This window comes from Oratosquilla oratoria, chromosome 27 (assembly GCF_046742065.1).
Source record: "Oratosquilla oratoria isolate Oo_2021 chromosome 27, ASM4674206v1, whole genome shotgun sequence".
Classification (NCBI taxonomy): Eukaryota; Metazoa; Arthropoda; class Malacostraca; order Stomatopoda; family Squillidae; genus Oratosquilla; species Oratosquilla oratoria.
This window is the reverse complement of record NC_134803.1, coordinates 20,270,706-20,285,174: the sequence shown is the minus strand read 5'-3', so window position 1 is coordinate 20,285,174 and position 14,469 is coordinate 20,270,706. Positions and strand designations below refer to the sequence as shown.

At 38.2% G+C, this 14,469-nt stretch overlaps 2 protein-coding genes across 5 annotated transcripts in view; both read left to right on the top strand.

Moving 5' to 3' along the window:
* LOC143039929 (uncharacterized) overlaps positions 1 to 5,282 on the top strand; it is a 63,585-nt gene extending 58,303 nt beyond the window's left edge. For all 4 annotated transcript variants that reach the window (XM_076210329.1, XM_076210327.1, XM_076210328.1 and 1 more), the window contains exon 4: positions 1 to 5,282. This exon is cut by the window's left edge and continues 937 nt beyond it. The gene's annotated coding sequence lies outside the window, so the exon portion shown is untranslated.
* Positions 5,283 to 8,963: 3,681 nt separating this feature from the next.
* LOC143039766 (uncharacterized) lies at positions 8,964 to 12,864 on the top strand. Its single transcript, XM_076210010.1, has 3 exons — positions 8,964 to 9,533; positions 12,520 to 12,643; positions 12,842 to 12,864. Exons 1-3 carry the CDS (start codon positions 8,964 to 8,966, stop codon positions 12,862 to 12,864), a joined length of 717 nt encoding a protein of 238 aa, XP_076066125.1.
* The last annotated feature ends 1,605 nt before the right edge of the window (positions 12,865 to 14,469 follow it).

Below are 14,469 nucleotides of genomic sequence, written 5' to 3'. Positions count from 1 at the left end.
ACACACACACACACACACACACACACACACACACACACGAAGGAAACTAGTTGCTATTGTGCGGGATGTGTAGGCTATGCTTCTCGTGTGACAGATAAAGTATAATCCAGTTCTTGAAATAAGTATAGTTTGGCACAATGGAGAAAGAAAAAGACGAGAGAATATTAAATGAACCAATGAAGAGAGGACTGGATATAAGTAAAGTAAAAAGTCCAAGAGGTGTCATCCCCCAAAAAACTTGTTTGATTGATATTCCAAGGATAAACCAAAGGTGGGAGAACAACAGTTTTTTCAGGTTTTAAAAGAAATCCAGGAGAAATAGGTAAAACCTTAGATACAGATAGAGAAGTTAGATATAGTAATGCTTTAAAAAATCGCGAAATAAACGAACTATTGGAAGAAATCGTAGATCTAAAATTGGACTACCGAGCTGTACTTAGGGAATTGATTACTTTGCGTAAGAGTAATGAGCAAACGATTAGAGAATTAAGTGACCTAAAGAGCGAAATTGATATCCTCAAAAGAGAAAACGAAAGAATGAAAAATGAGGACAAAAATAAAAATGAAGAACTAAAAAAGGTCAGAGAGCAATTACAGGTAGTGACCCTAAAGGTGGAAGAGTCAATTAAAGAAACAGGCCTCATTGAAATAAAAAATCAATGGAAACAAGAACAGGAAAATAAAAAATATATACATCTTTTAGAGAAATAGTACAAAAGCAGATGGAGGAAAATACAAACGAAACAGTTATGAAAGTAATTAAAGAAAAGAAAAATTGGGTGAGAAATACTGTACAGTTGACAAAGGTAAGTGCATTGTGGTCCATGGTATCCAGGAAAAACATGATATGTATAAATACCAGAGAGAAAAGGAGAAGGAAATAGCTAAGGAAATATTGAAAGAAATACAGAACGAAGGACAAGCTTTTGATAAGGAAATTGACGAGATCCACAGGATAGGCAAATATTCAAAAGATAAACAACATAGACCTCTGAAAATAAAACTAAGAACTCAAATGATAGCCGAGGAGGTATTATTGAAAGCGGTTAAATTGGGAAACAGCGAGAAATTCAAACATATATATGGATAAAAAAGGAAACGAGTGATGAGGAAAAAGAGAAGGACAAAGCTCTCAGAATTGAAGCCAATGATAGAAACGAGAAAAGAACAGAGACAAAAAAAAAAATAATAATAATTGAGAGTACTGGACTTGAGACTAAAAATGTTACATAAAAAGTGGAAACTTAAAAAAAAAAAAAAAGAGAAGAGTATGAAGTTAAAATTGGCATACACAAATATCGATGGCATGATCTTATGGAATTAATTAACTAAATGACTATCTAGAAATAGAGAAACCTGACATTATGGGAATTGTGGAGACAAAACTGAAAGAACGTCTATCAACAAGTATAGTGGGACAAGGTCTATACAACCACTGGGCGAAAAATAGAACAGACAAGCAGGAGGAGGTGTCATGATATTGACCAAAAAGGATCTAAATGTGACAAAGCTTAATGAAGGCAAAGGTAATGTAGAATTAGTTATGATTAAAATTGTAAACAAAAAGATGAAAAACATAAAGTTTGTAGCGGTGTATGTACCACCAAAAACACAGGCTTGGTCTGATAGCAATAATTCTAAATTACTGGAAGAAACAATGAATGTGCTAAACGAGTTACTGAAAGAGGGTGGTAACATAGTAATCATGGGCGATTTTAATGCAAAGGATATAATCTGGGAAGAAATGATAGTAAAAGGGGGAGAAGAACTTTGGAGCAACATTCTACTGGATATGACCATCGAATACACCTTAACACAATGGGTTAAGGAAAATACTAGATACAGAAACAATGAGGAACCATCGAAACTAGATTTAACATTAACTTCTGAACCAGATATCGTGAACAAAATGGAGTATAAAACACCAACTGGAAAGAGTGACCATATACTAATATATTTTGAATTAAAAGAACAAAACAATGTAGGTACAAATGATAAACATAGAGAAGGAAGATTAATGTACAGAAAAACGGATTTTGTAAAATAAAATTTTTCCAAAACACAGACTGGGATAAATTCTCCAAAGAGGAAACAAAGATGGAAGACAAATGGAACATATTCAAAGAAAAGTACAAGGAAGGAATTGATAAATATGTACCAAAGAAGCAAAAAGAGATTTATATAAAATGTTGTTATAACAAAATATGCAGTGAGGCTAAAGACAGAAGAGACAAAGTCTGGAAAAGATGAAAAAGAAAGAAAAAAAAAATCCAAATGGCAAACATATAAAAAAATTTGGAACAAATATGTGAATATACGCAGGAAAGAGAAAGAAATTGTGAAAAAGATATTATAGACAAATGTAAGGATCAACCTAAACTCTTTTACAGATATATAAATGACAAATTAAAGGATAAACACTAAATAGTAAAAATGCGTGAAGGAGATAAAGAATATATAGATGACACAGAAATGGCAGAAGTTATGATCTGACATTTCAGGTCTGGTTTTACAATTGAGAGCTCACAAATTTGAGAAGATGGACAACAAGAAAGATCCCCTAAAATGAAAGAAATAAAGGTAACACATAAAGAAATAAGAGACCAAATAAAAAACCTAGATGTTAGGAAATTGCATGGACCGGAAGGAATTGCAAATTGGATACTGAAAGAGTGTATAGACGAACTGACAGACAAATTATAAAAGATAATAGACTTTTCACTCAAAGAAGGAAAGGTACCGCAAGATTGGAAAGATGCATACATAGTATCAATATGTAAAGGAGGAAACAAAGAAGATCCTACAAACTTCAGACCAGTATCCCTGACAAGCACAGTAGCAAAAATATGCGAAAAATTTATAAGAAACAAATGGACCAAACACTTAGAAGAAAATAAAATAATAAACCCTAAACAATTTGGCTTTAGAAGTGGAATATCGTGTATCACAAACTTAATATGCTTTTACTTGAGATTAATTGAGATAATACAAGAAAGAGATGGCTGGGTAGATTGCGCCTTCTTGGACTTGCAGAAGACATTTGATAAAGTTCCACATAAAAATTAACAAGAAAATTTGAAATAATCGGAGGAATATAAGGTAAGCTACTGGAATGGATGAAAGATTTCTTAAATGGGAGAAAAATGAGAGTGGTACTTAGAGACAAAAATTCGAACTGGGAAGATGTGAAGAGTGGCGTCCCGCAAGGCTCTGTATTGGCTCCTTTAATGTTTGCCATATATATAAATGATATGGATGAGGGAGTGAATTGTTACATGAACTTTTTTTGCTGACGATGCCAAATAACTCAAGAGAGTAAGCACAGAAGAAGACTGCAGATCACTACAAGAAGACCTGGACAAAATATGGGAATGGAGTCAGAGATGTGAAATGAATTTCGACATTAAGAAATGTAGCACAATGGAATTTGGAAAAACCAAGAACAGAATATCGGGTCAATATAAAATTGGAAACAAGTCAAAAAAGTCGATTCAGAAAGGGACCTGGGAGTGATCATCTCAAGTGACTTAACACCTGATAAACATGTCAATAAATTATTTGGAGAGACTTTTCATTTATTAAGATCAATGAAGGTGGCCTTCGACTACATGGATGAAGAAATGGTAAAGGAAATAATGGTTACACTGATAAGACCTAAACTAGAGGATGCTGCAACACTATGGGCACCTAGCACAAAAAAAGAACATATGAAAATCAGATAGAATCCAAAGAGCAGCGACCAAAATGGCACCTACACTATCAAATTTGACATACGAACAAAGATTGGAGAAATTACATCTATCAACACTGGAACAAAGAAGAGAAAGAGGTTATTTGTTGACCATTTACAGAATTATGAAAGGGATGGAAATTCTCAATATAGACGACTTATTAAAGTGGGACAGAAGAGAAACAAGAGGACACGAAAAGAAGCTAAAGAAGGACGGTTACAGAAGAGACCTGAAAAAGAATAGCTTCCCACATAGAGTGATTGATGTCTGGAAAAAACTAAACGAAGAAACAGTGAGTGCCAAAACTATACACGATTTTAAGAATAAACTGGATGCGGAGAGATACGAAAACGGGTCACTACGAGCATAGCTCTTGTCCCGTATAATACAACTAGGTAAACACACACACACACACACGCACACACACACACACACACACACACACACACACACACACACACACACACACACACACACACACACACACACACACACACAGCGAAGTTTGGAACTCCAGGAAAAAACTTCAAATTTCGAGGATCTCAATGACGAGGGAGTGCCTGTGTTGTATTAGTAGGGAAGGGGAAAGCTTGTGGTGTAGTGGGAAGGTGAAGAAAAAGGGGAAGGAGAGGGATTACTGAGGAAAATGGAAGGAAATGAGGAAGGGGACGAACGGGCCCCGGAAGTCAGAAGTTATGTCAACAAGAGGTGCGCAGACGATAGAGGTGAAGTCGAAGCGCTTAGTAAAAATGTAAAAAATTAGAAATATAGAGAAGAGCAGCGCAATGAAAGGTGAAGATAATTATTTCCGTGGATTTAATGAGGTGGGAGATGACAACCTCCCCCGACTAGCAATTCTAGAGGAAAAACTCGAGAAAATGAACGAACAATGGGAGGTTAGGTTCAGTCAACTTACACGGATTACACAAAGAGTTGATCAATTGGAAGAAATAAAGAAGGAGAACCAAAACCTAAGTAAAGAAACATAGGAATTAAAAAGGCAGTTAAGAGAAGTAAAGGATGAGAGTGAGGAATTAAAGAATAATAATAAAGAGAATAAAGAGTCCATAGCAAAAGAGGTACAGGGTTGGAGAAAAGTTCAAGAGAACAACAAAATCAAATTTAGATATATAGTAAAACAACAGACGAAAGAACAAACTAAGAATACAGTTATGGAAGTGATGGGGGAGGAGAAAATAGTAAGAGACTTAGCGGATAAAAAGAAATGTATAATTATATTAGGGATGGAAGAGAAGCATAATCCAAATAGGACTACAAGAGTAAAGGAGGAGAAGGAAAAAGTAAACAAGATATTAAAAGTAGTTCAAGAAGATGAACAAGAAACAGGGAAAGAAATTGAAGAAATATATAGACTAGGGAAATACAATACAGATAAGACCAGACCAATTAAGGTTAAATTCAGGTCACAAACGACAGCAGAGAATATCTTATCAAAAACAGGGAAACTAGCAAAAAGTGATCTATATAAACAGGTATGGATAAAAAGAGAGATGAATAAAGAGGAAAGAGAGGATGAGAAAGCAAAAAGAATGGAAGCTAAAAAAAAAAAAAGAGTACAGAATAGAGTCAGACAAAGAGAAATTCTATTGGAGAGTAGTGGATATGAAAGTGAGGAAATGGTTCATAGCAGAGAAAAACGGAAGGGAAACAGAAAACAGGATGGAGGTAGCAGAAAAATAAAAGTGTCTTACACAAATATTGATGGCTTAATAACTGGCTTGAATGAACTGAATGATTACCTGAAGGAAAAAGAACCGGACATAATGGGAATTGTAGAGACAAAATTGAAATGTCCACTACCACCTAACAGTGTAGGACATGGTACATATAATTATTGGATTAGAAACAGAGAGGTAAAATAAGAGGGTAGAGTTATGTTCCTGACTAAGAAGGATATCAATGTGAGGAATGTCACATATGGAAAGAATAGAGATGATTATGATGGAAGTGGAGGACAATTTGTGGTAAATTATGTGCCTCCTAAAACGGCTTCGTGGGAAGAGAGAGAGAACACAAAAATGTGTTAGAAGACACAAGGATAACACTAAATAAGTTAATGGAAGATAGAGGAGGAATTGTTATAATGGGTGACCCTAACTGTAAAAAAAATCTGCTGGGAAGAGATAAGAATGAAGGGTGGAGACGACCTATGGGGATATGTACTACTTGATATGATAATAGAACATACAATGACGCAATGGATACAAGAGAATACTAGGTATAGAAATGAGGAAGAACCATCGAGACCGGACCTAATAATCACATCAGAACCTGAAATAGTGGACAAGATTGAACATAAGACACCAATAAGTAAAGGTGACCACATATTGGTTGAACTGGAACTAAATGAGGAAAAGTATATGAAAAAAAAACGAACAATATAGAAAGGGAAGATTGATGTATGGAAGAACAAATTTTGATAAAATAAGAGAATTCTTTCAAAAATGCTCGAGGTGCCCCGTTCTGCACACCTTTTGTTGACACCCCTTCTGACGTCCGGGGTCCGTTCGTCCCCTTCCTCATTTCCTTCCATTTTCCTCAATAATGTCTCCCCTTCTCCCTTTTCCTCACCTGCCCACTACACCACGAGCTTTCCCCTTCACTATTAATTCACGAAAATTGTGTTTCTTTCCGGAGTTCCAATCTTCGTTGTCACTTCGACTGTCGTGTGTGTGTGTGTGTGTGTGTGTGTGTGTGTGTGTGTGTGTGTGTGTGTGTGTGTGTGTGTGAGTGTGTGTGTGTGCGTGTGTCTGTGTCTGTGTGATTCACCATGGTCTTGGATCACATGTTGGATTCATGATCGACAGGTATTTTCCTCTTGGAAGAGAGCTCAGAGCTCATATATAACTGTTGTATGGGTAATTCTGTGATCTTACACACACACACACACACACACACACACACACACACACACACACACACACACACACACACACACACACACACACACACATCCCCAACTCCCCGTCCACGAGAGTTGAATTAACAACCTGCAGCTCAGCGATACTGAAACTATTTCAGCCCTGGGCAGGATTCAAACCTGGACTGCCATAGTGGCAGCCGGGAACTCTACCAACTGTGCCATGAGTTGTGTGTGATCCACCATGGTCTTGGATCACATGTTGGACTTGTGATCGACAGCTATTTCCCTCCCGGAAGAGAGCTCAGAGCTTATACATGACCGATCTATGGGGAATGGTGTGACCTTACATGCACACACACACCCAACTCCTCGCCCACGAGAGTTGGAAAATGACTCGCAGTGCAGCGATACTGAAATTATTTCAGCCCTGCCGGGAATTGAACCCAGATCTCCGTAGTGGCAGCTGGGAATTTCACCAACTGCGTCATTGAGTCATGTGTAGGTGTGATTCACCATGGTCTTTGGATCACATGTTGGACTCATAATCGACAGCTATTTCCCTCCCGGAAGAGCTCAGAGCTCATATATGACCGATCCATGGGTAATGCTGTGACCTTACATGCACATACACCCCTAACTCCCTGCCCACAAGAGTTGGAGTAACAACCCGCAGCGCAGTGATACTGAAATTATTTCAACCCTGGGCGGGATTCAAACCCGGACCTCCGTTGTGGCAGCCGGGAATTCTACCAACTGTGTGTATATGTATATATATATAACTACAAAGTAATGTCGTAACACATTCGTAAAATTCAACAAGAACCCACTGTGTTGGATAAGAAGAAATGTAATAGATGATATTCATATATTTCGATCACGGAGATCACGGACTGTGATCCTCTTCAGTGGAATACAGAGTAGTGGAGCAAAAGGTATGTTCCTTCTTCTTTTTCTGTACATAAGACATGCCTTTTGCTCCACTACTCTGTATTCCACTGAAGAGGATCACAGTCCATGATCGAAATATATGGATATCATCTATTACATTTCTTCTTATCCAACACAGTGGGTTCTTGTTGAATATGTATATATATATATATATATATAATATATATATATATATATATATATATATATCCAGTAGGCTCCTCAATGAGGCTGAAAACAAGGTCCTTTCCAAAGGTTTAAATCTTAACATACAGGGGGAGTAAGAGCAGAGGTGTTCCTGGCAGCGGCCGAAACTAGAGTGAACATGATGGGTTGCAGGGAGGATGAGAAGCAGGACATGAGAATGCGCATAGTTGGTGCGTTCAACAGACCAACGAGGGGACACAATCTCACCACGGAGGAGGCCAAAGCTCTGGCAGGTTTACGCAAGGACAGCTCGATCGTCATACTTTCGATTGACTAGGGACGATCTACTGTAGTGTTGGATAAGAGTGAGTACGAGTTTAAAGCTGTGACACTACTCCAGGACACTAACACCTATGAGGTTGTTAACGTAGACCCGACGCCGAAGCTGCAGCGGAAGGTGGAGGGGGAGCTCAAGAAGTTGAAGGAATCGAGGGTAATTTCGGAAAGGGAATGGATGGTGATGAAACCTGGAGACTCGGTTATACCTAAGATGTATGGTCTACCGAAGATTCATAAGGAAGGGGTTCCTTTAAGACCGATCATTGCCTTCAGAGGTTCCCCTACTTACAACTTGGCTAAGGCCCTAGCTAAACGACTAAGGCCCTTGGTGGAGAAGTCAGAACGAATGCTAAAGAATTCGACAGATTTTGTTGGTAGATTACAAGGAATAAACTTGGAAGAGGGAGATATTTTATCTTCTTTTTATATTAAATCTATGTTCACTTCTTTGCCACAGGACTTGTTGAAGAAGGCAGCGCTTTCCAAGATTGAAGGGTCGGAGGAATTCCGAGACAATGAAAAACTGTCTACAGAGGAGCTCATGAGTTTAGTCAACTTGTGCTTGGATTAGACCTTCTTCAAGTTTAGGGAGAAGGTTTACCACCAGAGGATTGGAACCCCTATGGGATCCCCGATTTCTGTGGTCTTGGCAGAGATGGCTATGCAGGAGTTTGAGGAAGAGATGTTGGTTGCGGCACCTGTAACTTTGAAAACGTGGGTGAGATATGTGGATGATGTGTTCGTGATTATGAAGGAGGGGGAGGTTGATTGCTTCCTCAATTTCTTGAATGGGAGGAACGAAGCCATCCAGTTTGATATGGAGAGGGTAGTGAAAGTACAGTTGCCGTTCCTGGATGTCCTGGTAGCAAGATGTGGGACCAGTTTGACCACGGGAGTGTATAGAAAGGACACTAATACAGACAGGTTCTTGGATTATGACAGTTGCCACCCGGTGGATCATAAGAGCGGGGAATTTGTGCTCAACCGAGGGGAACTTGAGAGAAGAGAGGAAACACCTGAAGAAGGTCTTTGCGGACAATGGGTACCCCAAATCAGTCATTAGAAGATGGACCACAGCGCAGGGAAGAAAAAGAGCAGCGGACACGAGACAGGCGGCAACAAGAAGAGTGACTTTACCCTACGTGAAAGGGGCTTCTGAGGTGGCTGCAAGATTATTGAGGAAGCACGGGATAGAGGTAGTCCACAAGCCCGCCAATACGCTACATGGGGCTTTGACGAAGGTGAAAGACATGGAGGTGGAAGAGAACAAGACGGGAGTTGTCTATGGCATTGGTTGCGGCAATTTTGGTACTCGTTACATAGGAGAGACGGGTAAGAAACTATCGACGAGAATTAAGGAGCATCAGAGTGCGGTAAACCGAAAAGATGGCAGTTCGACGATCTACTGGCATTGTCAGGAGGAGCAGCACGAGATGGATTGGGACAATGTTGGTGTGAAATATAGAAATAACATGAACGGAGAGAGGTTATTTTTGGAAGCTTGGGCGAGTGACAGCAACAGCGTCAACAGATGCATAAATTTAAATCCGATTTATAAGGGAGCGAAAGACAGGCAGGACAAAAGGAGCAGCGATCGGCGACCTGTGTAGTGCTTTTATGCCGAGACTGTGACATTTGGTATTTTTGTTCTTTTTGCTCTTTTTACCTCGGTGGTTCCATTTTTATGACACTTTTTTGAAACTTTGTAATTTATTTCTTTACGTCATTCAGAATTGGTTTCTTTTGTTTTATTGTTTTGATTTATATCGTAGCTATAGAGTGCAGTGTTATTTTGTCGGGTATGTGATATTTGGTTCTTTTTGTTCTTTTTGTTCTTCTTTTTGTTTCGGTGGACACTTTATACAAACTATGTAATAAATTTTTTATGTCATTCAGAACTGGTTTTGTTTTGTTGTATTGTTTTGATTTGTATCGTAGCTATAGAGTGCAGTGTTATTTTGTCGGGTTTGTGATATTTGGTTTTTATGTTCTTTTTGTTCTTTTATTTCGGTGGTTCCATGTTTGTGCAAACCTTGTAATTCATTTCTATATGTAATTCAGAACATGATTTAGTTTTGTTTTTTGTTATGATTTGTATTGTAGCTACAGAGGAGCGAATGACAGGAAGGACCGTAGGAGTGATGGCAGGCGGCTTAGGATAGGGGATTTTGCCTGGTGTGAGATTCTGTCATCATTAGCTTTTTGGATTTTAGTACCAGCATGTTCTTGCCTCTTATATTTATTTTTGTAATCCTTTCTCCATGTCGGGGAGTTTTACTAGTGTGAAATTCTGTTAACCTGCACCTCTGTTCAATCTGGTGGGACCTGTCCCAGGGAACACCGGTACACTATTTAATTGATTCCTTTAGCTGACATTGTATAACCCTGAAGACGAACCCCGGACAGGGTTCGAAACGTCGGTAGTAAATTCTGTTACTCTGAGTCCAGTGTTTGAAATTTTCCGACAACATGGCTCCTGGACTCCAGCTCTTTACGAACGTACATACATACATACATACATATATATATATATATATATATATATATATATATATATATATGTGTGTGTGTGTGTGTGTGTGTGTATTCACCACGGATCTGCTGCAGCCTCTTGTCGAGACAGCCAGACACCATCCTACGGCAGCGAGCTCAGAGCTCATTATTAGCCGATCTCTGGGTAGGTCTGAGACCACTCACACATCACACACCGGGAATGCAAGGTCACAACTCCTTGACTAACATCCCGTACCTACTCGCTGCTAGGTGAACAGGGGCTACACGTGAAAGGAGACAAACCCAACTTATCTCCGCCCGGCCGGGGAATCGAACCCCGGTTCTCTGACTTGTGAGGCCAGTGCTCTACCAATCCGCCACCGAGCCGTGTGTGTGTGTGTGTGTGTGTGTGTGTGTGTGTGTGTGTGTGTGTGTGTGTGTGTGTGTGTGTGTGTGTGTGTGTGTGTGTGTGTGTGTGCAGGAAAAACACTGGAAGCGTGTGTTCTTGAAAATGCAAAGTTGACCACGAAGAAAAACTATTAAAGCAGAACGCTTTCGTGTATTCACATCTTCAGTGCAAATAATACATGTATTATTTGCACTGAAGATGTGAATACACGAACGTGTTCTGCTTTAATATTTTTTTCGAGTTCAACCTTGCATATATATATATATATATATATATATATATATATATATACATATACATACATATATATGTATACATACATACATATATATATATATATTATATATATATATATATATATATATATATATACATATACCATTGTTGTGGCTTGTTTTGCTTGTGCCTGCATCCAGCACTGAGCAAGGTCTCAATACAGGGGGGTCACCGGCCTAACAACATGGTGGATCTGTCTATTCCCAAGAACTATAGGACAGAGGGGCAATATCAATTTTGTATATTATGATAATAATAGTAATAATTGTTGCCTTGAATCTCACTAGCTAGAAACTCACAGCCCCACAATAGCTGATAACAATCCTCTTGGCCTCCCATAATATCTCAGAAAAAATGTTGGCCTATTGTTTAAGTGAATAAGGAAAGACTAGCAAATAAGGTGTTGAAGGCAGAAATGAATGGAATGCTTACCTTAGTAAATACTCACCTTGGTAAAAATAAAAGAGGTAAGAGAGCTTAAGGCTCTTAAGGGTACCTCCTCTCATTTTTAGTCTCAAACTGGTCATATCTATTTTTGAATATATTAACACTTTTACTTCTGATTACATACTCAGTGAGGCCGTTCCAGTTATTCACTACCCTTGAACTGAAGAATGAACTTAAGAGGAAGACCAAGGACATGATCAGGGAACAATGAATACAAGAACAATGTCTCCTAAACAAGAAAGAGAGAGTGCAAAAGTTAGGAGTAGAGAGTGGTAATGGATGAAAAAGAGACAGCCTAAACAGTGGCAGATCTAAGGGTGTTGCCCTAATTGCCCAGGCAGCATCCTTTTACTGACCATTTTGTATTATCATTATTTTATTATTCATTTACCTTTAGACTAGTAAGGCGAATATAACATACCTTGAGAGAAGAAGAAGGTCAGCTCTTGGATTACTGAGATGACCCAAGGGACCTGAGACCTCACTTCAAGCAGGGTAGTGCAAATTCGTAGTAAATATTAGGAAAGTAAATCTTTGGACAGCACCAAAAATATAAATCCAGGATCTGCTCTTGCAAAGGGATGCTCTTGTCTGCTCTGCAAATCTTTCAAGTGGATGAGGAGATATGGGTTGCCATATAATGAATTGATGAGGGTAAACCAGCTGTGGCCATGAGGCTCTACTTTGGAGGCACTGCATATCACTGCATTGTCTCTAATGCAGGCAGTGTGATGCAGGAGAGGGATTGGTATATGCTTTGACTCTATCACTCCCTTACATGGTTGAAAGGACCTCTGATATATTTATAGCATGTTATTTGTGCTGTATTAATGTGTGACTTCTATCCCACTGGTTTATAGTAATAGGAGCAGTTGCTGGTTGTCAACTCTCTGTGTGAAGGTAGAGGAAATATAGTCAATGTTAACAAAGATCTTGGGCCCAGTCGAAAGATCATGTGTCAGCCCTTAATATCCATACTTCCAGATGGAGGTAAGGGTATTGATGGGTTTTTGAAGATAGAGAGAAGGGGGACAGTTCCCATTGACATTCATTTTGCAGGACCATTACTTATAGATATCCACTATTGGTCTCTTTTATATACTGTACAGAAATAGAATATTATATAATATGTACAGTATACATATTTTTGTATTATGTTGCCAATAAACATTGCTTCTATCTTTGAAGACATTATTGAGCTGAAGAGGTAGAATCATAGAGGTGGTACAAGGGAGATTTAAGGATGGCAGCAAAAAGGAGAGATAATATACATGTCTACACATATGACTTAAGCAGTGTGGCAGGAAACAAGGATGACTCTTCATTCATGAGGTGCTGAGATGAGAGAAGAGATGAATGGATTTTAGATGGGTGTATGCCTTGACTCAGTCATTCCTCTTATAAGGGGAAAAGGGCTTTTAATATTTATGTATTGATATATACACGCACATGTATATATATATATATATATATATATACATATATATATATATATACTGTATATATATACATATATATACATATATATATATATATATATATATATATATATATATATATATATACAGGCACACCTCGGCTTACGTCGTTTCAACTTACGTCGTTTTCGAAGATACGTCGGTTTTCAAACACAATATATGGAAAAATAAAATTCTAGTTGTCGTTTTGCTTGACTTTACGTCAGTCGGCCAATAATAATGGAATCGCATAAACACAAAAAAAAATTCAAGCACATAAATTCATGTTACAATAAATAAGAATAAAAACATGTAAAATAATATAAGATTCAGTAACTGCTAAAATACATACCATAAAGTAGTATGGCCTAGTTCACTAGAACATGAAATCATTTGATTTTCTTATTTATCGGGGCAACAGTTGTTCCAATCTGTACTATATCTACCGTTAGGCGGCGTCTCAATTCCCACAATTGTTTTAGATTCTGATCTGTTTATTGAAGTTTTGTAGATTTTCTCATTAATATTCACTTGTGATTGTAATATTTGCCCCCATGCCTCCCAAGAAAAGTCCTAGTGAAAGTGCTAAGCGTCGTGCTATTTCGCTGAAGGATAAAATGGCGATGATAAAACGGTGATGACGGTGAAAAAGTTGTATTGTACGATCTTTTGGAGTAAGTCGAACCACTGTATCTACGATTGTGAAAAATAAAGACAAGATTTTAACACATGTCACATCTGAGGCCCCATTGATGAAGAACACTGTCATCAACAAGAAAAGAGGTAAGATATTTGAAGAAATGGAAAATCTTCTTTTGATTTGGGTTGATAGGCAAAATCGTCAGAATGCTAATCTTAGTCAAGAACTCATTCAGGAAAAAAGCATTATCTTTGTTTGAGGACCTAAAAGAAAAATATCCAGATGAGAAAGATGTAGATTTCAAAGTAAGTCCTGGATGGTTTATGAAACATAAAAATAGGAGAAATGAAGGTGAAAGTGCATCAGCTGATGAACAAGCAGAAAACTGGTTTCTTCCTAAGCAAATTTTCAACGTGAACGAAACAGGATTATACTGGAAGAAATTGCCAGATCGTTCATTTGTTTCCAAGGAAAAGAAAACAATTCCAGGTTACAAGGTCTCAAAAGAACGTATGACTATAATGTTGGTAGGTAATTGTGCAGGAGATTTGAAATTAAAGACTCTGTTTATCATGCACACAACCCCCGTGCCCTGAAGAACATACCCTAAGCATCTCTCCCTGTTATATGGATGGCTAACTCAAAAGCTTGGGTTACTGTTGTCTTTTTTGAAGATTGGTTTTTCAACCATTTTGTCCCAGCAGCAGAGAAGTATTGTA

Coding starts and splice junctions, on each gene's coding strand:
- LOC143039766 (XM_076210010.1), top strand. CDS start 8,964: ATGACAGTTGCCACCCGGTGGATCATAAGAGCGGGGAATTTGTGCTCA. Junction 9,534..12,519: donor GGTTATTTTTGGAAGCTTGG/GCGAGTGACAGC, acceptor TTATAGTAATAG/GAGCAGTTGCTGGTTGTCAA. Junction 12,644..12,841: donor ATCCATACTTCCAGATGGAG/GTAAGGGTATTG, acceptor CTATCTTTGAAG/ACATTATTGAGCTGAAGAGG.